The 27,158-nt window shown below is 46.2% G+C and overlaps 1 protein-coding gene across 1 annotated transcript in view; it reads right to left on the bottom strand.

The window, feature by feature from the left end:
- Dock1 (dedicator of cytokinesis 1) overlaps nucleotides 1–27,158 on the bottom strand; it is a 508,411-nt gene that overhangs the window by 73,213 nt on the left and 408,040 nt on the right. Inside the window, exons 30-33 of the mRNA XM_051145486.1 lie at nucleotides 22,782–22,860; nucleotides 18,974–19,074; nucleotides 9,729–9,787; nucleotides 291–439 (exon numbers count right to left, since the gene is read on the bottom strand). Of these exons, the coding sequence (XP_051001443.1) occupies nucleotides 291–439; nucleotides 9,729–9,787; nucleotides 18,974–19,074; nucleotides 22,782–22,860 (388 nt within the window). The remainder of the gene's footprint in view (nucleotides 1–290; nucleotides 440–9,728; nucleotides 9,788–18,973; nucleotides 19,075–22,781; nucleotides 22,861–27,158) is intronic.

Here is a 27,158-nt window from a genome sequence, read left to right as displayed (position 1 = left end):
AATGCTCTAAGCCTATTAAGCCCTCTTTCCAGCCTCAAGGGACTTTAATCTAGGATTTAATGCAAAGTCCCTCTAAAGACCAGTAAGAGACAACTAGAAACCAATGAATGCCTTCCTCAGAGGAAGACAGAAGGCACCAGATTCTTCAACAAGGGTGGTCACAGATGAGCTGTGGAGAACTGTTTTCCAGTGTCATCATTAACTCTAGACTCACATGTGTATTTCAGATTTTTGTCTGTCCAATGCCCCCCCCACCCCCATTGTCACACTCTGCACGTCTGTGTCCTTACCATTTGGAAACTTCGGGTGGAGTGGAATTCACACTGCATCATGTCAAAGAAGATGGGAATGGTGGCTTTTCGAAGTTCTGTCTCAGGAATCAATGTCATTTCCAATATTGGGCCAACCATTTCTGGGATGAATTTTATCTTGTGTTGACCTTTCAATAAAGAAACACAACATCTATTATTTTAAAAAAGAAGGGGCAGGTGTTGTCTTCTAAAGGGATTTAAGAACGCAGAACATAGCCCTTGGTACTTTGGATGGAGTTTCCATGACTGAACCCGATCTTGCGTGAAGGATTTTAAGCACTTTACGTCATGTGTGGACTGAGGGCTGAGGAGATGGCTCAGCGGGCAAAGCATTTACCATATAAGCATGCGGACTGGAGTTCAGACCCCCAGCACCCATGTAAAGCTGGGGAGGCAAGGCACTACTTGGAAATCCCAGCACATGAGAAGCAGATGAGGTCTCTGATGCAGGATGGCACGCCAGGCTAGCTGACACCACAAGCTCCGAACTCACTGAGAGACCCTGACTCAGGAAAGAAAGTGGAGGACATAGAAAGATGACCCTCAAAGTAAACCCTTGGTCTCCACATACACGGAACACAATGACCACGACACACCCATATGCAAAAAAAAAAAAAAAAAAAAAGTGGATGGAATTCAATCTTGAGCAAGAGCAAGCAATAAGACACTATCCTCTAAGTGTGTCTCAGGTCAACAAGATGGCGCAGTAGGTAAAGGTGTTGCCACCAAGCCCCGTGACCCAAGTAGGATCCCAGAATCCACATAAAGGTGGGAGGAGAGAACCAACCCTACATGCTAACCACTCATCTCCACACACATGCCATGGCATGCCCCTCCCCCATGTCATGGATGCACACCACGATAAAAATTTTTAAAAAACAATATTTTAAAAACTTGTCACCCATAGACATGTCTTGTTTAGTGTGTTTTGTGATAGTAGGTACTATCATATTTGTTATTATTCTTTTGGAAGGGTTGTTTGGATGTTTATTTTGAGACAAGCTCTCCCTCTATATTGGCCAGAGAGGGTGGTTTCATAAGAAGTAAGTTTTAGCGTATAGGTCAAGGACACGAACAGATGGAGCAGGGGCCTGGGGCTGGGAGAGCCCCATCTGACAAGCCTGGGGGCTGACACATGAAGAGTGCAGAACTCCTAGGCTCCCTCTATCTCCAAGGTGGTTCGGAGAGATGTGGCCCATCTGACACTTCTGAGAACTACATAGTGACTTCTGAAGCACTCTGAAAGACCTCAGTCAAAGCATACAGAGCCCCACTGGATTAGGGGACTACAGAACTAGCAGGGTCTACCACCTCAGGCTGCTGCCTGATAGAAGCACATTTATGTGAAGAACAGCTTTGTTGGTCTCAAGAGATAAAAGGCCTGCTTTGCAAGCATGAAGACTTGGGTTTGATCCTCATAACTTAAAACAATAAAAAGCCAAGGTGTGGGACACACTGCATTTCCTGCACTTGGGGAGGTGGCTTCCTAGGGCACACTGGCCAGCCGAGCCCCATTGACTGTGCTGTCCCTGAATTCAGGATACTTGGCAAATGGCACAGATGAGAGCATACGGGCCTTGATGAGACCCAAGGAAGGCAATGGAAGGAGGTAGCAGCAAGCCCTAGCTCAGGGCCCTGCTGGGATGCTGCAATGACCCTTTTTCCACACAGGCGGCTGGCTGTGATGGCTAATCTCCGTTGTCAAGCAGCAACATCTGGAATCAACTACAACTCAAACAGCTGGGCATACCTGGGCAGGACTTCTCTTGACTAGATCATTAGAAGTGGGAAGGCCCACCATAATCTAGGCCACACCTTCTAGAGGCAGCCTATATAAAAGACACAAAGAAGGGAGCTTTTGCTTTTTTGCCTGCTTATCCTCACTCTTGCTGGCAAGTTCACCTATCCTGTTGCTCAGGTGTTTCTCTGCTGCTATTAGAACATACTTCTTTGGGATTCTAACATAGACTGAGGACCGGCAACTATCTAGGGTTTCCCTGAGATCCCAGCACAACACTGAAACTGCTGAGACATCCAGTTCCATGGACTGAGCAACTATGGGACTCTTGGCTTTTATGTGCTTTTATGTCATGAAACAGCCATTGTAGGACTACTGCGACCACAGCCTATAAGCCACTCTAATACACACCCACACCCACCCACCCACCCACCCACACACACTAATTATATCAATCCTATTTCTTTAGAGAATGCTAGCTAATACACCAGCCTTGCTGAGGGGACATGATGAGGCAGGGGTGGTGCTCCCAGGCAGCAGTCTCTCATCCTTCATTTTAGAAGGCTTCCTTTATCTTGAAGCCACTGCACTCTAACTGGCATTGCCTCATTCCAGCACATAACAGGAGGGTGCATGAGAAATGCTACGCCTGAGTGAATTATTTGTGACATTTTCTTATTAACACCAGCAGCTGATCTGGAGTTAATTAATCTTATTAATACTTTGACACAATCAGAAAACACAATACAGAATTTGGTTTTCTTTATAGCTCAATGAGTGCAGATTTCTGTCAAGAGAGTCATTAAGTAAATGTGTCTATTATAAATTATAAATAACCATACATAAGAAAGTAGAGTGTTCTCATACACCAAAAGATGTTTTAACAGAGTGGACATAGGTACAGAATGTAATCTCTGATAAGGAACCTGAATTTAATTAGAATCCAAAATTTCGACTTTCTCTCAATAGTTAATATCCTGTCTAAAGCAGCAATGGTGTGATTCTGCCCATTTCCCTTAATGCTTAACACTTCTGAAAGGCATGTGAGTGCTGCAAAGTGGTCCCCTGAAAATGCCATTATATCCAATTTCTCAGGTGACATTTTCCTTATATGATGCCTAAAAGATGTCAGAGCCAATGCTTCAGAACACAGGAGATCGTGACAGCAAGTTGTTCATCAACTGTAATTTCAGTGTCATAAAGTTCTGTCTGTCACTTGCAGCTTTTATTGTTCCAACCTGGGAGGGACATACAGAGCAGAACAAGAGGTTGCAGGGGCAGCCACCGGAACACTCAGCTACACAAAAACAAGGCCTCGTTCCCAGGGATCACCGCTATCCCTTCCCTTTAGTACAGAAACCACACCTGGCTGGAGTAACACCAGACCTCTGAGCTGGGATACCCCTGGGGATGGAGCTGTCACAAGTCCATTGTCTCTGAGTTGGTAAGGTGGGTGGGGCTTTCTGATTCTCATGTTTACTGACTTAGTAATTTTGGACATCCACATTGTGGGTTTCCCCTGATGTCCTTCAAGCTAAAGTCTAATAATGGACCTGGATGTGGGTCAGTGAAAGTCAAGGAGGCTCCTGCAGTTTTCCTTTCATTGGAGAGAAAGGAAGAACAAAATGTTTGTGGTGGTTTGAATGAGAAATGTCCCCATAGCTCATGTATTTGAACTCTTGGTCCCTAGTCAACTGCTCTGTTTGGAAAGGTTAGGGGAAGCTTTGGAGGTGCAGCCTTGCTGAAGGAAGTACATCACTGGGGGCGGGCTTTGAGAGTTTATAGCCTTGTCCCACTTCCAGTTTGCTCTCTCTGCTTCCTGGGTATAGATGGAAATATAGTCTTTCAGCTTCCTGCAACAGCAGCCTGCTGTCATGCCTCTTCTGATATTATGGACTTTCTTTCTCTCTCTGGAACCTTAAGGTGACATAGATCTTTTCTTCTATAAGTTGCTTTTCTGGTCATTGTATTCTATCACAGCAACATAAAAGTAACTGAGACTCTAATAACCATGGTGTGATGCAAAGATTTAACCTTAGGTCCCTTAGTTGTATTCTCTACCTCTTTAAGACCTGCCTGGAGTTTCTATTCTATTGACAGGATGTAGTGCAAACTCCTCTGAGAGTGACATTTGGCTTTCACCACTCAGCACTATCCCCAGTGTCTTGGCTCCTCTAATGTTCATGAATCCAGTGATTGAACAGGGACTTTGCATAGGAAAATTATGCACCTAATAGGACCATAGGACAGAACCTTCCATCACCTTGCATTAGGGTCCACTGTGAAGTATCCAGGTTTAAGGAAAAGCAGCCACTTTGCACATTTCCAAAACACCAGTGGGGAGATCTTTGCATGAAAAATAGCCCAGGCCAAGTAAGGTCAAAGAAAGGTCTCACTGTATGTGAGCATTTTCATCTCAGCCAGATTAGATCAGGCAGAATGCGCTGGTTCCAGAGAGCTAGACGTATTAAACAGAAGTAGATGGTGGAACCACAGGGAGATGAAGACGAGGTGGCCCTGTAGGCCACTTCCAAGCTGCTCTTGTAAATAACTTGAGAGTTGGGTAATGAACACATTTTCTCCCACTTTTCTTTTGAAAGAGTATGCTTTTGATTTTTCTCTTTGACATGCTAGGTTCTGTAAAGAAAAGTTTGTTGCCCTGTCCTACCCAGCAGCCCCTGGGACTACTGGGGCACCTCTTTGTGAGACACTCCTCTTTCCCCAAAGACGCACAGCACTAGAAGGACAGAGGGAAGGCATTTGGTGCAATGGTGGAGTGACAGGTGACTAATTCTAAGGTGAGGAACACATCTGATCCGACTTCTATTTTTATTTTCTTGGCAGAGCTGGCTGCATGTGCCTGCCAACATATTCCCAAACCTGAGCCCACTAGGAAAAAAAAAAAAAAGAAAAAGAAAAAGAAAAAAGGAAGCTATGTGGAAAATAGGCTGTGCATATCCTGGGAAATCACAATGGGCTGCTATGTTTTTGGAGAGCGTCAGACTGCACAGTACCATTGGCAGGCAGGCCTGAACACCAGAGACACACAGCAGGAAGGGTCCTTGGTGGACATGATGACCGTTGAGCTGTTATTAAGGCCTGCATGGTGACGATCCAAGGAGGAGCAAAGGACTTGTTATTTGTCAAAAAATAAAAAAAATTTAAAAAAAAACCTAAAATAAAAAGAAGCAAAACTCCATAAAACTCTTAGTTATTTGCCTGGCAGGAATCCCACCCTGCAGTTACTCTTTCTTGCAGATCACAAATCCTTGCTCTTAAATTGGCCAAGGTCATGGCTTCCTTTCTGTCTCCTGCTCACTCTCATGCCCCAAACAAGCTTTGGAACGCTCAGGTGTTAGTCATGTATCCACAATAGTGAGTGACGAGATTGGGGGGGGCTCCCCCTTAGCTTCTCTCTTGGCATGGTGACTCAAAAGACTCTATTGCTGGGCTCATCTTCTTTAGAGCTAAGGACATGATGTCAAGAGAGCTCACCACTCAGGGACAGAATAGAAAAGTCTGAGCCACACCTGAGACTACAGGTTCCCGAGGAGGCACTGTAGAGAACCTCACTTTTCAGGAAGTCATTCTTTCCTTCCCTCGTGGTGGTCATGGCGGGTGGCAATGGAAAGAAATGGAGTCAGGTTCAAGGTCATATGGAGCTTCAGAGGTGCCAGTGACAATACTTAAACAGGAACATGTAGTTTGTTGCTGGAGGAGGAAGGGGCATCTTCATGGACATCTGTAGCTACGGGCAAGGTGCACACGCTTCTGTACATAGTCCTTGCTCATGCTTCTGTAAAAGCCTTAATGATGCTCACCAGTAGCCCCCCTCAAAAAAAAAGCACATGAAAGTGGGTGGGAGGCAGAAGGGAATTAGTAGAAGCGAAAGGGGGAGAAAGAGAGCAGTGGGAGTGGATATTTTCAAAAAAAGCACATACATATATAAACCAATAAACCCAAGTAATAACAATTATTATATAATTAAGATATCATAATAAAACTTAAAAATAATAAAAGTACGAAGATCACGGTCAGCAATATAAAACATAAAACAGAGGAACACACTATGGCCTTGCAAAAAACAAAAAACAAACAAACAAAAAAGGCCCACCAAAAAATTAAGACAAATATTGGAAAGGCAAGAAGATCCACTATATCCATCAGTTAAGGTAATCTCTGGTCACCTGGGGCCAGAGAGCAGTACTGAAGTTCCCTCTGTTTTAACCATGCCAACTTTTGAGTCACCATGCCAAGAATGAAGCTCCCCTTAGGGGAGCCCCCCCAATCTTGTCACTACAGGACCATGACAGGACAAGGGATGTCTGGCCCGGCAGCCACTGTTTATCAGGGAAGATAGAGGCACCTCATTGCACATAGATCCCTCAGACCTCTATTTGGGTGACCTCACTCTCTCGTTTTCTTCTCTCTTCTTTTGCAGTACTAGAGAGTGAGTCCAGGGCCTTGTGCAGAGGAGTCAAAGGGACAGTGCAGCCTGGCCAGTGGGATGGAAGTCATGTCATTTCCTTTGTGAATGTTGGGCTTAGACAGGATCTGGACTTCCTACCATTCAGCGGAGAACCACAGTGTCCTCGTAAGCCACCTCTCTGCGGGTCCCTTTGCCTCTCATTACTCTCTTCTCAACAGGCTAACCCATTATCTGCTCCCTGGCCTAAGTCTGGTCATCAGGCTCTCCAGGTCGAGTGACAAATGTATCTGCCAGACTGTAATTTTGAGAAGGAACACGGAGAACTCAGTTAAGATGACCCAAGGACGGCCCCATTCCTAGTTCCATCAGCCTCAGAATCTCGCTACTGAGTTCATCCTCTGCACGCATCACAGAATTATTGGGCCTTTGGATTGGAAGTCTTCTGACAAATTCTGCCCATCTCCTGTATGAACTGGATTGTTGAGTAGGGGCACCTGGTCACAAGACAGAGGTCTCCGAGGCAGGGGCATGGTAGGGTAATGGAGGAAGAACATTCAGTGTGACTTAGAAAACTACCCACTCCATCCTTGGGTTCCTATGCCACCATGGAGATGGCAGAAAGCCAGGAAGGGCAGGGTGGTTCCTGTAGGGTCCACGTTATAGAGGTCAGCTGGCTGGAGTGCTGGAGATACAGGACTTACACAGGTCCTCCATATACAGGTTGCAGTGGTCAGGTTAAAGTACTACAGAGAGTGCCCTTGAAGGGTCCTCAGCCTGATCCGATTCTGCTACCCAGTACACACAGCATATGGCAGGTTCTGCATGCACTGGGTGGGGACTGCAAATGCAGTTGTCCCGAGAGTTCTGCACTTCCACCAGGGAACTCTCCCCTGCAGCTCTATGCTCAAGAGTGAGCTGGGGCCTCTAGTGAAATGCTTGTGCTGTCTGCCTTGCCTATTGACTAAATAGCACCTATAGAGTGATAGCACCTATAGATCTAGTGATAGCACCTATAGAGTTTCCCCGCAGCCTCATCTTCCCAGGTGTTTCACATTTCTATTCCAGGTAAAGATTCCGTTGAGAAAACAAAAACAGAAACAGAATATACAGCCAAGAATGGTGGCGCATGTTTGCAAAGCCACCACTCAGGAAGCCGAGACAGTCTGGATTGACGTGCACAGTGACTCTTCTCTAAAAAAATAAAAAAATAAATAAAAATTAAATCAGCAATAACAGCAAAAAGAGGGGAAAAAAGAAGAAGATCTATTATTTATCTAAGCAAAAAGACAAGGAACATTGGGGAATTCTGACCTTCCTTCTGATGAGACGGGACTTCCCTCCCCATGTCTGACACCGAGGAGCTCGGGAGGGTGAGGGGGTCAAAGGGACAGTAACAGTCTTGTTCAGGTGGCAAAGAGGTCACTTTGATCCTGCTGATCACAGGAACATGTGCTGCCCTGCAAAGCCTGATGCTGTCTCTCACAGGATGTCCAGGTGTGTGATGGAGTCTGGTACTACACATCCATCAAAACCCGTGCTTCAATGTGTAATCCTTACAGCCATACTTTCCAGGCACTGTACTGATCCCTGATCATCTCCAGATATGTGGGCACCTCCTCCGTGGTCCAGGATACTTTGGTACTAAGCTTGAGGGCAGAAGGCAGATGGCAGTAAGGACCTAGTATCATGAGCAGGCTCCCAGTAGGAACATTAAAGACAGAAGTTCTTGATGGTCACTAATTTCTTTAACAAACTTATCTATAAGAAAAACATGTCCTGAAGATGGGCACAGTGGCGCACACCTGTAATCTCAGCACTCACAGAGGTAGAGGCAATGGGATCTCTGCGTGTTCGAGGCCAGTCTGGTCTACAAAGTGAGTCCAGGACAGCCGAGGCTACACAAGAGAAACCGTGTTTTGGAAAAAGATAAGAAAAAACATGTCCTGCTGGTTTTAAAAAATAATTTTATCACAATTATTTATGTTTAATTTTTGTTTTATGTATATGGGTGTTTTGTATATCTGCACATGACATGCACACAGTGCCTGAGGAAGAGAAAAGAGGGCGTTGGATCCCTGGGACTGTAGTTTAAAATAGTTGTGAGCCATCATGTGGGTGTGTTGCGAATCAAAACCACTGAGCCATCTCTCCAGCCCTCATTTATTTGTGTGTGTGTGTGTGTGTGTGTGTGTGTGTGTGTGTGTGTGTGTGTGTGTGTGTGTTGCATCACAGCACAGAAAGAGGAAAACTTGCAGGGGTTGGTTTTCTCTTTCATCCACAACTCAGGTCATCAGGCTTGGTCCTTTAGCCACAGAGTCACCTTGCTGGCCCTGGGTTCAGATTTTAATAGAGCATTCTTTATTTTTCAGGATGAAGCATAGTGGGAACAGGGTGTTAATGAATTAATTCCTGGGTAAAGTTGAATTTGTTTGATATCATCAAGAAACAGATCGCTCACCACTTGAATCACGGCAACACACTGTGCTACCACCACCTGGTGGCAGGGTGAGCAAATGCAGATGCTGAGTAGGTGAATAAACCTGTTAGGAGGCAGACTGTGCACAACTGAACACAGCAAGTGATGGCAAGTGTCACAGTCTGGTGACAGACTTTGTGGCAGATACAAACTGAAGCAGAGCCTTACTTAGGAGCAAGGGCAGTCCAAGCTATGTGTCTGCCTGACACCAGAGGGCGCTATTTTGATTTCCTTATTTGCCACAGGGATAGGCTTTTCTCCTCCCTTTAATCTGTTTTCCTTACTGAAAGTGGAACTGTGCACGAAGCAGTAATTGCTATCTTGGGAATAGAAGCAATTGAGGTTTCTGAGATATCCCAAAGGGGCTGGGGAGATGTCTCACTTGGTAAAGAATCTGCCATGCAACCAGGAGGAGGACCGAATTTCAAACCCAGAATCCGTATAAAACAAAGCTGAGCAAGGAGGCGCATGCAGACTTGTCATCCTAGCACTGGGGACATGGAGACAAGTGGATCCCTGGGGCCTGAAGAACAGGCACATAGTCAACTTCACGAGTTATAGACCAACTAGATCCTGCTCCTAAAACAGGTACACAGCCCTAAGGATCAAAGGCTGAACTATGGCGCTTCCACATGCACACACACACACACACACACACACACACACACACACACACACACACACACACACACACTGAAAACTAGCACCAATGTCACAACACAGAGGGAAATCAAGGTGCTCACCCCATCCCCAAGACAATGTTCAGCTACTCACCCAGATTGTACCACATGTCTCGGATCTCAAAGCCAATCTGCCTCCTCATGTCTCCGTACCTAGAAACCAGGGAAGGAGAGAGCCCATGTCAGTCTACAGAGCTTCTGGAACTCAAATTCCGGGCTTCCATCATGGGCTCAGATGAAGGTTGTGCCAGAGTTCCAAGTACATCTGCCACCAACAGGATTTCAAGAAGAGCTCCAGGCGGGAATCGGGCTCATCCCACACGGAGAAGCTGTGAGGAGCAGCCAGTCTCTCTCATGGCTCCTGGGCCTAAGGGAGTTTGTTTTCCATGCATACTTCTGTTAGTTAGCACATCCAGGCACCCAAAGCAACCTACCCACAGAGCAGCAGTTTTCCCCACAGGAAAATAAAACCCTAGAGCTGGGCAAGGCTGCTTCCAAATTTCCCCCATTCTTCTATATCATTTTAAATGTAAGCAAGAGCTTAATACCCGAATATGTCAACAAACATTGCGCCAGTTTTTGTTTATCTGGGAAAATAAATGCTAATTTTCCTCCCCGGTGGGCGAAGAGAGGAGGTGTGCGTTTCATGAGTAAACAGAATCTGATGCTTCAGAAGATAAACCTTTATTAGCTTGTGAGCAATTTAACTTTTTTCTTTTTAGTGCCTAAGGAAAAAGCTGATTATATTAAAAATAATAATTTGCGAAATTATCATACAGCATTGCGGTGAGCAGCTGCGTCGTCGAGCTTGCTCCGTTCGTCCTTGTGGCAGCTGAGGCGCCAAGGAAAGCTGATCACAGAGGACGGTGTCCTGACTCTTCAGGCAAGCATCCCAGGCTTCTAAATCAATAGCCCCCAGCTGGCTGCCACCTTACTAAAGTCTCCTGCACCCTAAGCACCTGCCTGTCACTCATAAGAGGAGGGTTGCAGTCACATGATCATCTCTGCCATGGAGAAAAAGAATACAATCCAAACTACACACACATGCTTTCTCTATGTGGGAGCCGGCATATACATAGCCATATGTATGTATGTATGTGTAAACATGTGTTTCTTTCCATATATGTGTGTATATATGTAAATATATACACGCTCTTCTCCATATTACATACATATATATATATATAAAGAAAATAGAAAGGAAGATGTAAAGAGGGGATGAGGTCTAAAGGGAGGGAAAAATAAGAGTCAGTAATGGAATATAGAAAGGGGAGAGAAATGGTCATAAGAAGGAAACCAAAGGGGTCTTAAGAACAAAGTGTCGTGATATATATGTATAAAATATCATAACGGAACCATTACTTTATATGCTAATATATGTGTGTATGTATATATGTATGAATGTATGTAGTCCTCTCCTGGCTCCTTGCCATGGGGTATAGAACATACAGATGTAGTGGAAAAACAGAACTGGGAAGTCAACTACTTCTCTCAGGATAAGCTGGGACCTAGAGCCCCAGCCTAGCAAGCCAGCGAGAGCAGACACAGGTATTCCTAGTAAATCAGGGGATCTCAGCCAGCAGTGGATTCGCTGCCAAGGCCACAGGGATGGGAGGCATGTCCCAGGGAGTGGAGGCACACGAGCAGCGAAGGCTGTGAGTTTGAGGTCATACGTGACAGGGAGACACTCTTCGATGCTTGACTCCCCCTTCATATATATGGCTTAAAGGTTCCAAGACCTGAACACATGAAGTTGTGCATTACTTTGAAGTTTCCCAGCAACCACTGCTTCCTGGGCCTGGGCAAGATGCAGTTGGCAGCACAGCAACCTGGCAACTTGGCATCTTCTGGCATTTATCAGGGGGAAAGGAATCACACTCAGACCCAGGCTTGACTTGTCTTCTGAGGTTAATGGACTAGTTACTCTCAGCTGCAAGGCTAGTCGAGACTGGCGGGGGCGGGCACATCACTGTGGCAGGTGGCTACAGCACACAAACACCCTGAGTTCTCCAGCCCGCTATGATCTCAACCCACCAAATGACCCCAGTGGTACCAAAGGCAGCACCATTAACTCTGGCTTTGAACATCTTGCATCTAGCCTGTGGGAAAGATTCCTTCTCAAAACACGAGACAGTCTAACAGTTGGCTTCATGGACGTCCCAGTTTCTCTGTCCCTGACTCAACTCTTTCCTTCAAGTCCTCTAATGATTACAACTCTAATGGTTTAGAGGAAACCCTGGGATTCATTTTGCAGGCAGCACAACAACTAAACATTTGTCATTCCGGGAGGTGACCTGCCTCTCTCCAGCTGTTGTAGAAATGAGGACTGCTGTCATTGCTGGCTAGCACATGGCCTCCCCTTCGCTGAAGAAGGGAGAGGGCCATGGGCTTTCCACTCTCTTTTCTGCTTTCCTGATTCGGGTGATGATTTGGCAGGGTGGTGTTTCAGAATCAGGGGATTGGCAACCACCAGAGGGGGGCAGTTCTCATGAGGTCCAGGCCTACAGCAAGCACAGGGAGCTGAAAGTACTGCTTAACGGTCAAATAAGACAAAATGCCTGGAAACCCAGACAAAGAAGGAGGGTGCCGCACGGTGGAGGCCAGGATTGGGGTTCTCTGGCAGCAGGCTTGATCTTTCCTTTGCATTTAATAGGGAGGCAGATCTGATGAATCTGTACAAGTTTCCTACTAATTCCCAAGTGGAGTAGCTGCTGTCACCAGACCTCAAGAGGGCTTGCGGGGGGGGGGGGTGGGGGGGGGGTGGGGATGGGTAGGGGGAAGCACTTCTACCTTCTTCCCTTGAAAGAGAGAAATGATGATAATTTAGAGTGTCTGGCTGGAACTCATCTCCTGGAGACAAACCTCAGAGCTGGGGGCAACTCTGGAGATCACACTTGAGTGGCTCTCGCACAGAGCAGAATCAGGGAGCTGGCCCAAGCCTGGAGGCAGGAAAGCTCGATGACTTGGCCTAGGCTACAGGGTAAAGAGAGAAGAGACTCCAAGTCCTCAGATCATGAGGCCACATTGTTCCCTGAGCTGCACACACTCTCGGGCCTGGCTATTTATTGCATCTTCTTCCAAAACGCTTCCACCGCCTATCATTGCTACAATGCTGCGTCACTCTTCCAGCGAGGATCCCAGGACTCACGGTGCTGAACAGGCGAGCCTAGCTCTGCCAAGTGATAAGGACACAGAACTGGAGCGACCTCATTCTTGTGTGTCCATCCACCAAGTGAGCATTGGAAAGTTGGCTTGAGAGGGGAGTCTTTGCCTAGTCTAGGAAGTCCTACGATCCTACAAGCAGGCTGAATGCCAGTACTTGGATTCCCGCATCTTTAACCCAGGACGAGGAAATCACATCCACCATATTCGGCCCTCATAAAGGGTAAAGGCAATCAGGACCCGAATCTAAGCAGAGCTGGGCAACTAGCTGGCCCCCTCTTTCTTTCACAGTGTAGGGAAACAACTCATGGGGCTTGCCTTGGGGGGGCTCTTCTGAATGGTGAGGGCAAAGTGGTGCCCACTCTGTCCCAGCCAACACTCCAGTGACGAGATGCTGTACTTACGGGCCATGTCTTAACCATGGCATCCTCCTGCTCATGGTGGCCAGGATCGTTAGACTAATTCATTCTGTCCCACGAAACGATGAGGACCTAGAATCGGAAAAACACTTTCCGAAGGAGAGAATAAAATGTGAATACTAAGACCAAGATTGGAGGGGCTGTGGCACGTGATGTGTGGGTGTGGGAGCCTAACCAGACAAGGAAACAGGCTGAAGTGGCAGAAGCAAACGTAGAATGGAGCTCTAGAGAGGGAGACGGGATGCTGTGATTTGGACACTCTTGTCCTCAAAGGTCCATGAACTGCACCTTTGGTCTCCAAGGTAATAGGACAGAGAGATGGCAGACTTTAAGAGACCTGGTAGACATGGTTCTGCCATGAGAATACTACCCTCAGGAATGCATGCGTGCCTTTCAGGAGACCTGGACTGGTTCTCTCAAGAGGGAGTGAAGTCTTGAGGGAGTGAGTGAGTCAGGACTCCAGACAGAGGTAGGTCTCCAGAACTACTTTAGTCATGGGAGAGTATGTACTGATAAAGCCAGTCTCCCCCCCCCCCACCCCCGTGTCTCTCTCATGAACACCCCTATTCTGTACTTCTTGCTTTCCTCCCAGGCTTCACTACCATGCTGTTATGCATCACAAGCTTCTCAGCAGCTGAGGGAAGCACTGACCTCAGGGCCTCGAGTTCTACCTTCAAGACGATGGGCCAAGGGCATCCTCTTTACAAAGCTCCCAAAGTCTGTGCTCATGACCAGGACAGGGGTGAAGAACAAACAGTGTGGAAGGACTTGGGGACAGCAGTCAAGAGCACTGAATACAGCACCCCAATTTAGTGCCTTCAGACTTGGTCAGGGGTTCTGTGGCCAGAGTGCCGAAGGGCAGACAGTTAGGACAAGAGAGAACCAAGAAACAGGCTCGTAGGTAGGGTGAGGTATTTCTGCCTCAATGAAAAACAAAACAAAACAACAACAAACAAACAAAACACAATAGCTAGAGGGGGATGAGCCCATTGGGAATGAGCCCCGTTAGACACAGGGCTGATGAGAGCGTTCTGCCTGTATTAGGCTTTATTATGCTCCCCAGGGCAATGCCTCACCAACGTATCTAATTAGCTTTGCCAACACGAAGGTGGCACAGTGCTACTGCTTATGAAGTTTGTTTCTCTAGGTGCCCTTCTAATCCTTAAAGTGAATTTACTCAGAACAATTTGAATCTTTTGGGAAAAAAAACAATTAGCATGAGGATTGAATTGATCCCATTCTGCAATAGAGAATCCTACTTTTTGATTAGGCTGCATTGTAAAAAACGAGACTCGTTACCTCACATTTATTTCTTCTTAGCTTCCTTCAACGTCCAATCTATAGTTTGGCATCTCAGAAGCCAGTGCCTGATGGAATGGCGGCATTTTTGTTTGTGTGATGTTTTGGTTGAGCTGCAACCCATGTCCTTTTAGGAGGTTACAGATTTCACAGGGGGAAAATGGGTAAGTAAAAGAGTTGGACTTGTTCATTCATCATCCCTCTCTCCCTGCTGTGATACCATCGAAAGAGGGACTCTCTTTGGAGGATGCCTTTAATCCCAGCACTCTGGGAGGCAGATGCAGGCAGGATCACTGTGCCTTTGGGGCTAGCCTGGTGTATGTACAGAATGAGTCCTGGGATATCCAAGGCTATGTAGAGAGATCCTGTCTCAAAAAACAAACCAAAGCCAAACAAAAGCAATTCACGATTCCTTTCTCTCTCAGAACAAAGTTAGGTCCTGGACATGGTGCTCCCTTGTGGTCATGTGGCATTAATGTTGTTCTAATGGCTATAAACTCTAAAGGTAACTCGTTTGTATTTTATTTATATTTCCTGAACCCCAACAATGGAAAAAGCCTGGGGAGAGTGGATGATTGTCCAAAGCTGCATAGTCCTGATGCCTGTTCCTGGGAGTGACTAGCAATGTGTTGAGGTGGAATGGCAGCATTTTCTTATTAAGGACTTTGAGTCCTTGAGGTTCATTACTTTGGGCTTTACAAGCAAATCTTCCTTTTATTTTGGGAGGGGTTTGATATACTCAGTTCTTGGTGTGATGCAGCTTGTTTTCCGTGTGTGTGTGTGTGTGTGTGTGTGTGTGTGTGTGAGAGAGAGAGAGAGAGAGGGAGAGAGAGAGAGAGAGAGACAGACAGACAGACAGACCCAAGTACTTGAGGCATGAACAAGTAGGTCTTCAAATTCCAGAAATTTGTACTTTTCTAAGCCATGGTGAAGCAGACTGGGCAGGGAAAGAGAAGACAGAGTATGTTCACTCAGATGTGCCCTACAGATGCCGACAGGCTGCATGTGGAAAGTCCTGAGGGTATTAGTAGGAGGACTTGAATCTATCTCAGACCCAAGGCTTTTCCCTAGATGTAGTTAAACTTATTCACTGTGCCCCAAGTGCATAAGACCACTTCTACTTCAGACCACTGGGGCTAACTTCCTATCAGTTCCCTGCAGGCTCTGTCCTCCCTGCCACTCCCCGTATACTTCCAAGTCAGAGCATCTCTTTGCTAGAAGATCAGGCTATGACCTTTGGCGTGCAACGTCAGTCAAACAGGTAACATCAAACATCTCAGCTGCCATCTTCCTCTTGTCTGCAGTCCACACTACCTGGTAATTTCCGCTCCTTAGACTGCGCCCTGCAGGCTGGCCTCCAGCTTTCAAGGCTCTGGCGGCAGCCTTATGTTCTCCTGATTCTTTATCCTGCTTTTTAGCTCAGGTTTCCACTAGACAATGACCGACTTCACCTTGGCATCTACCTCCCCTCCTCCCGCCTCATCAGGACCATACTTGCCTGAGCACAGAAGAGGCCTAATCCTGTTCCATTAGATATGCTAAAGGGAACATATCTAGGGACTCCATGAACCCAGTCAATTACAGGGTTTGGGAAGGACACCCTGAGATATCTCTTAAGCCGTTTGCTATTTAAGAATAATGTTTGTAAATGTACTATGAAGTGTCTAAGGTCTAAAGGAGGCACAACTACCATGAGTTCTGGTGACAACCTGCATGAAGCTGACATCTTCTAGTCACCCTGGATTTATCTCAGAAAGGAGCACATTGTGCCCTCGATGGCCAGTCACTGCCACATGCAGTCTTTGGCCTAGTGATACCTAAACATCCTACGAGTTTACGGAGACAACCTTCAATATGGTCAGGCTTTCCCCCTGAGAAATCCTTGAGGATACACAGAAGCCCAGTTCCAGAGTCCCTTCTTATTGTGCCTAGGAGAGACAGCGAGCCTGATGCAGGGTCCCCGCGGGCTCAGGAAAAGGAGACATCAGATGGCTGTGTTTAATTTTCCCTGGCTCTGTAGCCTTTGAATCTGTAGAAGAAGAAGGGAAGCAAAGACTTTCTTGAGAGCAGAGTCCTGCATGATTAAAGCAATCGCTGATGCTGCTCTAGCTTGGATTACTGACATAGCAGCAAGACGGGAGGCCTAACACAGAGCTACCACTCTCCACAGTACTCAGCATCAAAGCCCCCAGAAGCTACATCTAATTTAAAGGCATGTCTTCTCCTTTAGGCATCTATCTCTAAGAACAGGAAGTATGGGCGCTACATACTAAATGGGTCCTAAAGTCAGCCAGTGTTAGTGCTGGATGTCAGTCTCATTTCAGCATGTACGGCCCACCCTCATGAACTGCTGAACGAATGGGACAAACGCTAGCACCCCGTGCTTCAAGAAGCTGAGGTGGCCTCGGTGAGCCACAGGGAGAACTGCTAAGGGTAGGTACTCTGCTTCTAAAATAATTAATGGTTTCTATCACACGGGAAGCAACAACACAAGTAGGCATTCCTTCCCTCTCACAAGCCCTGTGAATGGAACAAACTGGAAACTTTGTAGCATCAGTCTCCAGCAGGCATAGTCGGCAAAAGTCTGTCCTTGGGCACTGGGGGTCATGGTGAACAATTAAGGCCGGAGAAGGTTCCAAAGAGGGGCAATGTGCCAGCAGTCCCAGATGGGTGGGAATCTGCCCTCACTGTGCTTGGTTTGGCAGGTCCATCTGTCACTTCTGAATAATAGTCACTGTCTACATTCATGGCTCTTGGGGTCAACCACCTAAGGGAGCTAAAGAGGATCTGGTCAGGTGGTGTAAGAGGAGGTACAGACAGGCTCTCTCTGAAAGCCATTCCACGTAAGTTCATCTTGGGCAGAGCTGCCTGGGCTAGAATCAGCCAGCAGGAACTAGACATGGTGGCCCATGCCAAACCCTCTGTGCTTTCATTATCTTGCTCATATGGAAAACATGCATGGTGTGAGGACTCACTGAATGAAGAGTCCTGCTCTTTAATGATTACATGTGAAACACACACACACACACACACACAAATAAACATATGCACACATACATAAGCACACATAGTGCTTAGAAGGCTGCTGGCACCTGAACTAAGCTCAGCATCATATGCAGGAGCATGTCTTACACTTCCATTTCCCAGTATGGGAGACAGAAACCACTGGACCATAAGAGGCAGAGCAGCTGCCACACTCCAAGGCTCCCTCTGCATCCTCCGACCTCTAACCTCTGCAGCTCATAGGGACTCGGCAAAGCTTTGACACGGTCAGAATACTGCAGGCGCATTATAACTTTTGATGACCCAGCAATATGGGCACTGTTTCAGAATCTTCTGAGGAGTCCCTATTTAAGGGGCACTTGGAGCAGGGTGACAGTGGAGCTGAGGCAGAAGGAGAGGAGCTAAGAACGCAGGGCACCAAGTAACCATTTCTTTCTTTGTGTGTGTGTGTGTGTGTGTGTGTGAGAGAGAGAGAGAGGGGGGGGGGAGAACAGAAGTATTGGACCGCTCCTTCCATGCTTCCATGTGCTTCGAGAAAAGGTTTCCTGTTTGCTGCTTTGTAAGCCTGAAAACATCTAGGGACTGTACTGTCTGTCTCTCCTTCTGTCTCTCTCTTTGTGTCTCTCTGCCTCTCTCCTTCTGTCTCTCTGTCTCTCTGCCTCTCTCCCTCTGTCTTTCTCTCTCTGTCTCTTTGTCTGTCTGTCTGCCCCCCCCCCTCTGTCTCTCTCGCTCCCCACACCATACGAGCTCTGGAATTACAGTGGTACACTCCCATGTCTGGCTTTACCTACGCCCTGTGGATCTGAACTGAGATACATATGCTTGAGCAGCAAGCATTTGACCCACTGAGCCATCTCCTCAGGCCAGGATCTTCTTTCTTGCTGTGGGAACAGGATCATTCAGGATGCCTTCTGGCATTACTGAGCTGTGTAAGAATCTTGGTCTTCATGGAGCTTCTTCAGTGATGCACAGGCTAACCCAGGCCACTCAAGCATCATACCCAGAGGAATACAGGGGGCCGTGGATGACTCTGCTTCTCCAGGCTGGCCAGTCCCAACAGCTGATGCCTTTCATCAGAACCACCCCCCCCTTTTTTTTTTTGTAAAAGCAGCACTGAAAACTAAGCAACAAGGCAAATCACAGGCGCAATGACATCAGCCAAGTGCTCAGCAAAAGTCATTATTTCCAGAAACTCAAATGCTGTTTAGCACTACCCGGCTCCAATCACACTGACTTTGAACCTGCGAGGACGAATCCTGCAATTTTAGGATCTTGATTCATGGGTTACAAAGGCGACGCCAGATTTGTGATTTGAAACCACCCTTTCATTACACCATGATTACATCTCAATTTGTACCCAGTTGGGTTAGATCAGGCATGGAAATTAGGGTAATAAGCAGGAGGCTCCTGCCTGGGGTGGCAGAGCTGGGGGTGGGGTGGGGAGTGAAGGACTTACTTGTTAAGGATCTTGGCTCTCTTAGCACTTGAAAAATTCTCCAGTTGCAGGGACTCTTGAGTGAGGAAAGCCACAGCCAGGTGGAAATAGTTGTTCCACAGCTGAAAACCAAGACAGGAGACGTATACCAAATTATGCATATACCGTGCAATTAGGGAAAACATGTAAAAAGACCAAACCTTCATCTCAAGGATTTATGGACTCTATGTGATTTGAAGGATGATCTTTGGAAGACATCACAGATGCTGGTTTTTTTTTTTTTTTCCTTCCTTATTTACAAACCAGGGATAATATTTAAACATGAGAGCTACGAAGTGGCACATAAAAATAAGATGGTTTGCATTGCTAACTCTGAGTTTGATGACCTGTGAAAGGTGGGAGTTCAAGAGCATCGCCAGGGTTTAAGAGTGTGCGTGTGGCCCCTTTTATCTGGCTCTCTTTAGGGGATGGCATTGCCTACAGGGTTCTGAGCACCACAGAACTAACCACGGATGCACTGGCCTATCTCAGGATGCTCATAGCTGCGGCAGGATCGAAGCTGAGCAGATGTCCCTAACCTCAGAGTGCTTTGCTATCACTGCCCACAGAGACCATTCTCCTTTGGCCTCTTCTGCAGTAAAAAGGGGTGCCCCCCCCACCAAAGCCACAAGTTGCTCCTTTTCCTTTACTTTTGAAAGGAGCACTTCTGTCTTCTGCCCTTCTTGCTCTTACAGCAATCACTGGCAGTGCTAGGTATGTCTGAGGATCACAGAACCATGGCCAACAGGAAAAATGGGGTGGGAGGGAGGGAAAGTGGGTGGGTCAGGGTAGACCGGAGCCTGTACCAATATCCACCTGTTACCTGGTTTTTTTTGGTTGTTTTGTTTTGTTTTTTTCCTTTTCTGACACAAGGTCTCTTATAGACCAGGATGATCTTGACTGGTTATGTAGCTAAGGATGATTGCGATCCCTAATACTTCTGCCTCCACCTCCAAAGTGTAGGGATTTCAGGTAGGTGTGACAACCACAAATCCAATCCGACCCTTTCCTCCTGCAACCCCCCCTCCTTTCCTTTTGTGATTGAATCCAGGGCTTATGCATGATAGGAAAGCATGCTACTGCTGAGTAAGATCCAAGCCCTTTTAAATTTTTAAAAAGGATTGTGCTGAGTTACTGTGCTAACTTTGAACTCACTATGCAGCCAAGGTTGGACCAGAACTCAAAGTTTTTCTGCCTCATCTTCCCGAGGTGGCACAACCGATTTGTACCACTGTGAGAGAAAATGCTCCTTTTGATGTGCTTTGTTTTCATGTGACAGCGTATGGCTTTGTAGCTCAGACAAGCCTAAAATTTGAGATCCTTGAATTTCAGGTAAAGTGGGGTTATAGGTGTGCACCACCACACCAGCCTGACCACTTCCCCAGTGATCACATCACCGATTCCTCATTCCTTCTATTCATTTATCGGCCCAGGACTACTGTGCAGTGAGAAGCAGCTGTGGTTGGGGCCACACCCAGCACTCTTGCATGGGCCCAGCTCTGAAGCCCGGAGTGCACAGAACCTTCCAGGTGTTCCGTTTCAGGGTAAGAAGCCAGGGGCCAGCTATCATGCATCATGGGTAGCTGAGTGCAGTGAGGACGGCTTCGGTGGGGGGGGGGGGGAAGAGCCTTCCCAGCAGCCACACCCAGGACAGACAGGAATCCAGCCAGCAAGTCACATGGAGGGCCCAAGTCTAAGGAAAGCTAGAACAAGATGACCTGCACGGGATGGGAGAAAGACCGACTGCAGATGACTCCCTCAAATGCTGTAACACTTCCAAGTTTACCAGTCCAGCAGTTCAGTTCACATCCATGCAACATGAGTTTCAGAAAAGACACTCAACTGGATGATTTTAAACTACATGCACAAGAAAAAAAAAATGCACAAAAAGAGCCAGGGCAATTCTTAACAGAAACTTAACTGTCTATAGAGCTGAAGCCAGAGAGTCACTGCGGTAACAACACAGACAACAATATCCATGTGCGTGTAGGTTTGCAATCTGGTCTGCAGCAGGCAGCGTCTCAAGTCATGGGAGACCGAGGAGCCCAATCATGTCCTCAAAGTGGGGAGTGTAAAGATAGACCCTGGTCCTCACAGTAGCTATAGAAGTCTTAGGTGGATTAAATAACTGACAAGTAAAAAAATGAATCATTAAGCAGAACTCTGTAGGTAATTGCCGATATTAACTTCATTGCAGATAATTTAATCTACAACACTAAAGCAATTAGGGAATTGCTATGTAAAACCCAAGACCATATAATCACAAGAGAAATGTCAAGTTTGACTACAGAAAAGTTAAATATTTTTATATAATAAAACTTAAAGTGATGAATAGGATATTTTAAGAGGCCAAACTTATCAAAAACACTGATAGCAGAAGAAATGGTTCATAGCAAAAATCCCCACCGCTGGTAAAGGCTCTCAGCCCACCTAGTCTTAAAAATGCAGTGATCAGAAGAAGGTTCATAAAAACAAGAATCTGAGTTCTAAAGAAAGCCTGTACAAAGTTGCTTTGTTCAAAAGAGGCTAGCGAGGAGGTTCTGGATAGCTCAGTGGGTCATAAGACAAAACACAAGGACAAAAATCAAGACAGGCATTTGTCATGTGGAAGAGAGGTTGACGGGGTGAGAGGGAGCAAGAAGATGGGGTTGGCGAGGGAGCGTGACGAGGATGCAGTACATAGAAACCTTCAAAGAAGTTAATAAGAGGTTTATAAACACACACACACACATATACGTATATGTGGCTAGCGAGGGTGGTACTGACAGAACATTTTTGGGAGGGCACTGTGACACTGTCCATTAAGCTTAAATGCTCATCCTGTTTTGCCTGCACTCAGCCCTTTCTCAGGGGTGCATGCTGTGACATCCGTGGAAGCTCATGGAAGCTTGGCTCAGGACAGCAAGGAGCAGAAGCATCTGGGCCATCTTGCAGGGGCAGCTGAGAGAGTGCAGGCACATTCATGCTACGGAGTGTGACAGGACTGCAAAACACTCCACATACAAAGCAAGATGCAATCGTGCATCGGCCCACATAGGTGTGCCTGGTGTCAGGTTAGTTAGCCTGGCAGAGAGGGAGGGAGAGCTGCAAAGAGCAAAGGAAACATCCCTAACGACTCATTCACCACACATGAGTCTTTGTTTACGACGCATGAAAACATGGGCATCAGGCAGAGAAAACAACAAAAAGTTAAAAAAGAAAAAAAAAATGATTTTTAAAGTAACATTGCTAGGGCTGGAGATGTGGCTCAGCTGGTAGAGGGCCTAGCTAGTATGCCCAAGGACCCAGGGGTCCTACCCCAGGACCCCTCCACTCATACTTAGGTAGGGCATATACAGAAGAGGTATTTATGAGACAGGAGGGTCCACTGTGGCCACTACAGACAGCAGAAAGCCAGTAAAGAGTCCAAAGGGGAGAGTTTCAGAAGCAATTAGCTCAACGAAGCACACCCGACTCCCCTCCACTGAGCCCTTCATCCCGTCTTAGGACGATCCGAGACTGGCAGCCAGGCATAGTGGCACTCGGTGGCCTGCCTGCTTATTCCTGCCAGAAGAGTCCCTCCTTGCCACTCCGACTCAGTACTTTCTTTCAGAAACAGCTCTGTATCCTAACTCGCTAAGTGGAGCGAGTACACTGGAAGCACGCTTTTCACTTCTCGGGTTCCATCTCCACACCTATGAGGAGAGGCCAATAAGCATCTGAGGATTAGAGCTATAAATGACTGACGCCAGAGTAGCCGTTAGCTTTAACATGATTCTTCCACAAAGGTGCTGTCTCCGGCTCCTTTTACCTGCAGCTCAAAGTTGGCTTGATCCAGGAATTTCTTGTTCAGCATATCTGCATACTGATTAATGGCTCGCAGGAAGACTCTGAAAAATCAAGAGAAAATGGCATAATTACACACCTCGGCTTTGGCACCTTTGTAGGTTTGGCATTTCAATTAGGTAGGATTCCAGACTGTCAAGAATTCGAAGTCTCTTCAGTCCTGTGAGAAGCTGGGAGGTTCTGCCAGTGAAAAATTCCTAGCGTTATATGCAGATCTTTTCCAAATTAATCAAGAAAATTAGCACATGCAGAATGAAAGAAACAGACCAAAATAACAGCCTCTAAAAGTAACTCTTAAAATGTATCATGAAAATACCCTGCTTTTCAAAAAGGGAAGGGAAGATGTAAATAAATTCCTGAAGTTATAATGTCTTACGGCTTCATAACCAAATCCTTCAGTTGGGTTTGAAAGCACTTGTGGTGTGCAAGCTCTCAGTCTTAGCGTGGTTTGGTACAATGTTAATGTACTTGGAGGTACCGCTGTTATCAGTGCCATCTGCTCTTTATCCAATCACTGTTTACTTAATAAAAGAAAATTAAACCGGCTTTAGAAGATAAGACAGTGACCTGGCAAGGATTTGAGAGGCATTGTGATCCTTTGATTCACTGGTATGTAAAATTGGAGTGTGTGGTGCTGGGCACAGGGAGGCCAGATGAGGACATCAGATGTCTTGCTCTATCACTCTCTACCTTAGACCCTTCAACCTGGAGCTAGGATGGTGGCCAGCCAACCCCAGTAGTCCTCCTGTAGCCTCTGGCCACCTAGTCTAGGAATAACAGGTACACGTGGCCATGCCTAGGTTTTTACATGGGGAAAGGGGATTTGAACTCAAGTGTAAATACTTGTACAGTGAGGGCTGGAATTCACTGAGCCATCTCCCCAGCCCTGACAACGTACAATTTTCAGCACATTTCTCAACACCTTGACTTCTACTTTTCTATGATGAAGAGTGCAATTTGGGCTGTCAGGGAGGACTCTGGAGGACAGTCTTTCCTCAGCTTGTTCGTTCAGTAGACTTGTTTTATAACCCTTAAAAGCGTTGACAACAGTAAAGCATAGTCCAGCGGCTTCTTTGTAAATGGCATTCTCCCTTCGCACAAAGCAAGGATGCAAGAGGAATTAGCATCAGGTCACAGATAATAAACTTAATTACCTCTCCTCATTTAGACAGCAGGAAGCAGCTACAATGTGAGGGAAATCTGGGTTACTTGAAATCCCTGCTCTCTGACAGCACTGTCTCTTTAAGTTAGCATGCTTACTGAAGCTCCCTAGATCCTATCACCCCAGAGTCACCAAAGGCTAGTGATCTTAAGGGATGAGGGGAAGAAGAAAAGGACTCTCTACCAGGGTCTTTAAGGGGCCTCTGGCAGAGCCTTTTGCACAGCACTTCCTGTCATTGCACTTTCTCACTCTTGAACGCAGCTCTGTGAATCAGGAGCCGCAGGCATCGTTTCATCAGAAAGCCCAGCAGCAGGGTGTGGGACGCACACAGGTGTGCCGCATGGCCCATGGTGGAGTTTGCTACCTCAGTCACTGGAAAAACAGATAGTTATCTGTATTCTTCCCTGGAGACACAGGGAGACATAACCAGATTGGAAGAATGGGTGTTTTTTTTAAGTGTCTTTTAATGGAGGACCATGGGGATCACTGTCTTGTCCATTAACCAAGACTGGGCAGCAGCATCCATTGGCCAGATTCTGCAAATCTAGGACACCTAGTTACACTTGAGATATAGCTCTTGGTGCTGAACTCTGTAATTGACTTCGTTATTTCTTTGAAGCTGAATGCAGGGTGTTTGGGAGTCCTGACATTACTACCTGGGGCACAGAGCGAAGGACATGCCGTGTGTGTGTGTGTGTGTGTGTGTGTGTGTGTGTGTGTGTATGTAGCAAGAAGCATGGCAACACTGGCTAGCCTCTAGTCTAGGGGAGGTGCCTGTCATGGCAGGCTCATCCCTCATCAATACAGCACTGGCCAAAAGAAGATGATCTCCTTATATATTCAACTCTTGGCCTTTGGTGCTACATGCTGCAGAAACAGAAAACAACACGCCTGCCTCAAGCCTCAATGGAACACAATTTCCTGTTTTCACAAGAATTGACTTGCATCAAGTCCAAGAACTCCAAGCTTATATAGCTACAATAACTTTCCCTTTCTATTTTTTTTTCCTTCAGCTTTTGTGGACATTCCCTAGAGTACCCTATTGCCCTTAAGAGCTACAAGTTGCTGTCCCCAGCCCTTGATGACAATAATGTGGGTTTAGCACAACATGGATTATTATTACAGGGTAATTATTTTCCCTCTAGATAACACCCAAACAGTTGCAATATGCTACTTCTAATTAAACTCTGGAACATTTTCAGCTAGTTAAATAAAGATATTTCTCAAAATACCCCTCCCCTCCTTTTCAAGAAAAAAAGAAGCCATGTCAGGCTGAAACAATATGAAGGCTGAACAAAAACTTTTTTTAATGAACTGTCAGCTGAGAAAGAGCAGTGCTGAGAGATAGATTCTATAATTTAGAATCCCTATAAATTTTTTAAAAATGCAGGACAAAACTCTAAATAACACAGAATGCAAGTTGCATGAAGGAAACTGGGGGGGGGGATGATCAAATAAACACTACAATCAATGCTGTAAACAAGATCAAATGGAACACGGGGCTCAGTGCTTCGGGGCACGGTGACTTGCACAGACCTGTCATGGCCATGTGTAAATAAAATTCCCATAGTTCACAGCAATGGGTTGAAAAAGATGCCATGTCCCCAGTCTTCCTGAAGTGAATCAATTGGCTAACTAGGCAAAAGAAAACATAAGCAGTGGCTATTTTGGGTAGGATGACCTATTAGGCACTATAATCCTGTGTTACTTTTAATGAATCTCAAATAAGGGTGCATAAAAGCAGAAAATTGTATTAGAAGCTTTTGCACAGCAGCTGCTTTGGTCATACAGGCCTGTGAAAGGGATCCCAAGTCATCTGACTGGACAGATTCATGATGCCTTATTACCCTAGATAGAATAAAGGCTTTCCTCCCAGTGTGCCCAACACAGCAAGATCTCAATTGGTTTTGAGAGGAGATGGCCATATGGAAGGCAGATAGGTGGGTAGATAGATGGGCTTGTCTTTATACACTGGTGATTCTGTCTCTCCTCCACACTGCTGGAGAAAAGGGAAAAACACGAAGAGAAAAAAGTAAAAGAAACACTCCCCTTTCTAACAATGGGTAAACAGTAGGGATGAGTGGCGGTGGGTGAATGGAATGGATGGGTAGGTGCATGTGCGATGAGTGAATGGTAAATGAGCAGGTGATGGATAGATAGTGAGTGTACGGATGAATAAATGAGTGGATGAGCAGTAGGGTGGATGGATGGATGGGCAGGCGGGTAGATAAGTAGGTGAATGGATGATAATAGGTGGTTAAGTAGTAAATGAGTGGGTGGGCGGCTGGATAAATGGGCAGAAGGATAGGTGGGTAGATGTCAATGAATGAGTAAGGTGGCCTACAAGACCAAACTGATTCATATCATAGGATCAAATACTTGGTATTTTATCTTGGTCTCTGGTGCCACTGCTTTCTAAACTGACTTTCTATGCCAGGGCTCAATGATTTCCAGGTTTTTGTTACCCAGGTTTCTGATGAAGCTTGGCAGCTGTAGCTAGTCATTGCCTCCCTTCTCTCCTCTTGGTCTCCAGAGCTCCATCCATTACTCGCCTTATCTCTGGTTCATTTCTTGAATGAAAGAATCTTGACTTTTTCACATCAAGAGCCTCCAAGGCATCTCAGTGGATCCCTTGTCAGTGTGTGTATTCTGAAAGGCTCTGTTCCAAGGAACCATATGTTTACAAGTACAGTAAGAAATCACTTTAAGCCAAGGTGAGTGTTAGGAAATCTCACCAACCAAAGCAAAGTACTCCATGCCTCAGCTTGCTCAGTGGAGGTCAGGAACCACGTAAGAATATGAGAAAGATGCTTCCAGGGAGGAAGGGAAGAAGGTACCAGAAGAGGCAGGTGTCCTATTCATGCAGAAGAGCTAGAGGCTCAGTAAGGGGAAACCATCAATCATCAGGCAAATGGATCAAGCTCTGCCCTGTTTAGAGCCTCAGATATTAGGTGGCAACTTCTAAACACCTAGCTAATCGTATAAAGTTCAAATGTGTTCATGAATGCTCACTCTCCCAAATGGTTCAAATGATTAAGAAGAGGGTAAGCCTGCACTTAACAGAGCTCTTTTCAATCATTTTTAATCTATGGAAGGATTTATTTATAATCTAAAATTTTTGAAAGATAAAACCCTACACAGAGATAAATAATACACGGAGAATCAGAGGCAAATCATGTC

Source organism: Acomys russatus, chromosome 5 (assembly GCF_903995435.1).
Source record: "Acomys russatus chromosome 5, mAcoRus1.1, whole genome shotgun sequence".
In the NCBI taxonomy this organism is placed as follows: domain Eukaryota; kingdom Metazoa; phylum Chordata; class Mammalia; order Rodentia; family Muridae; genus Acomys; species Acomys russatus.
The sequence above is the reverse complement of the archived record's forward strand: the minus strand, read 5'-3'. Positions and strand labels throughout refer to the sequence as shown.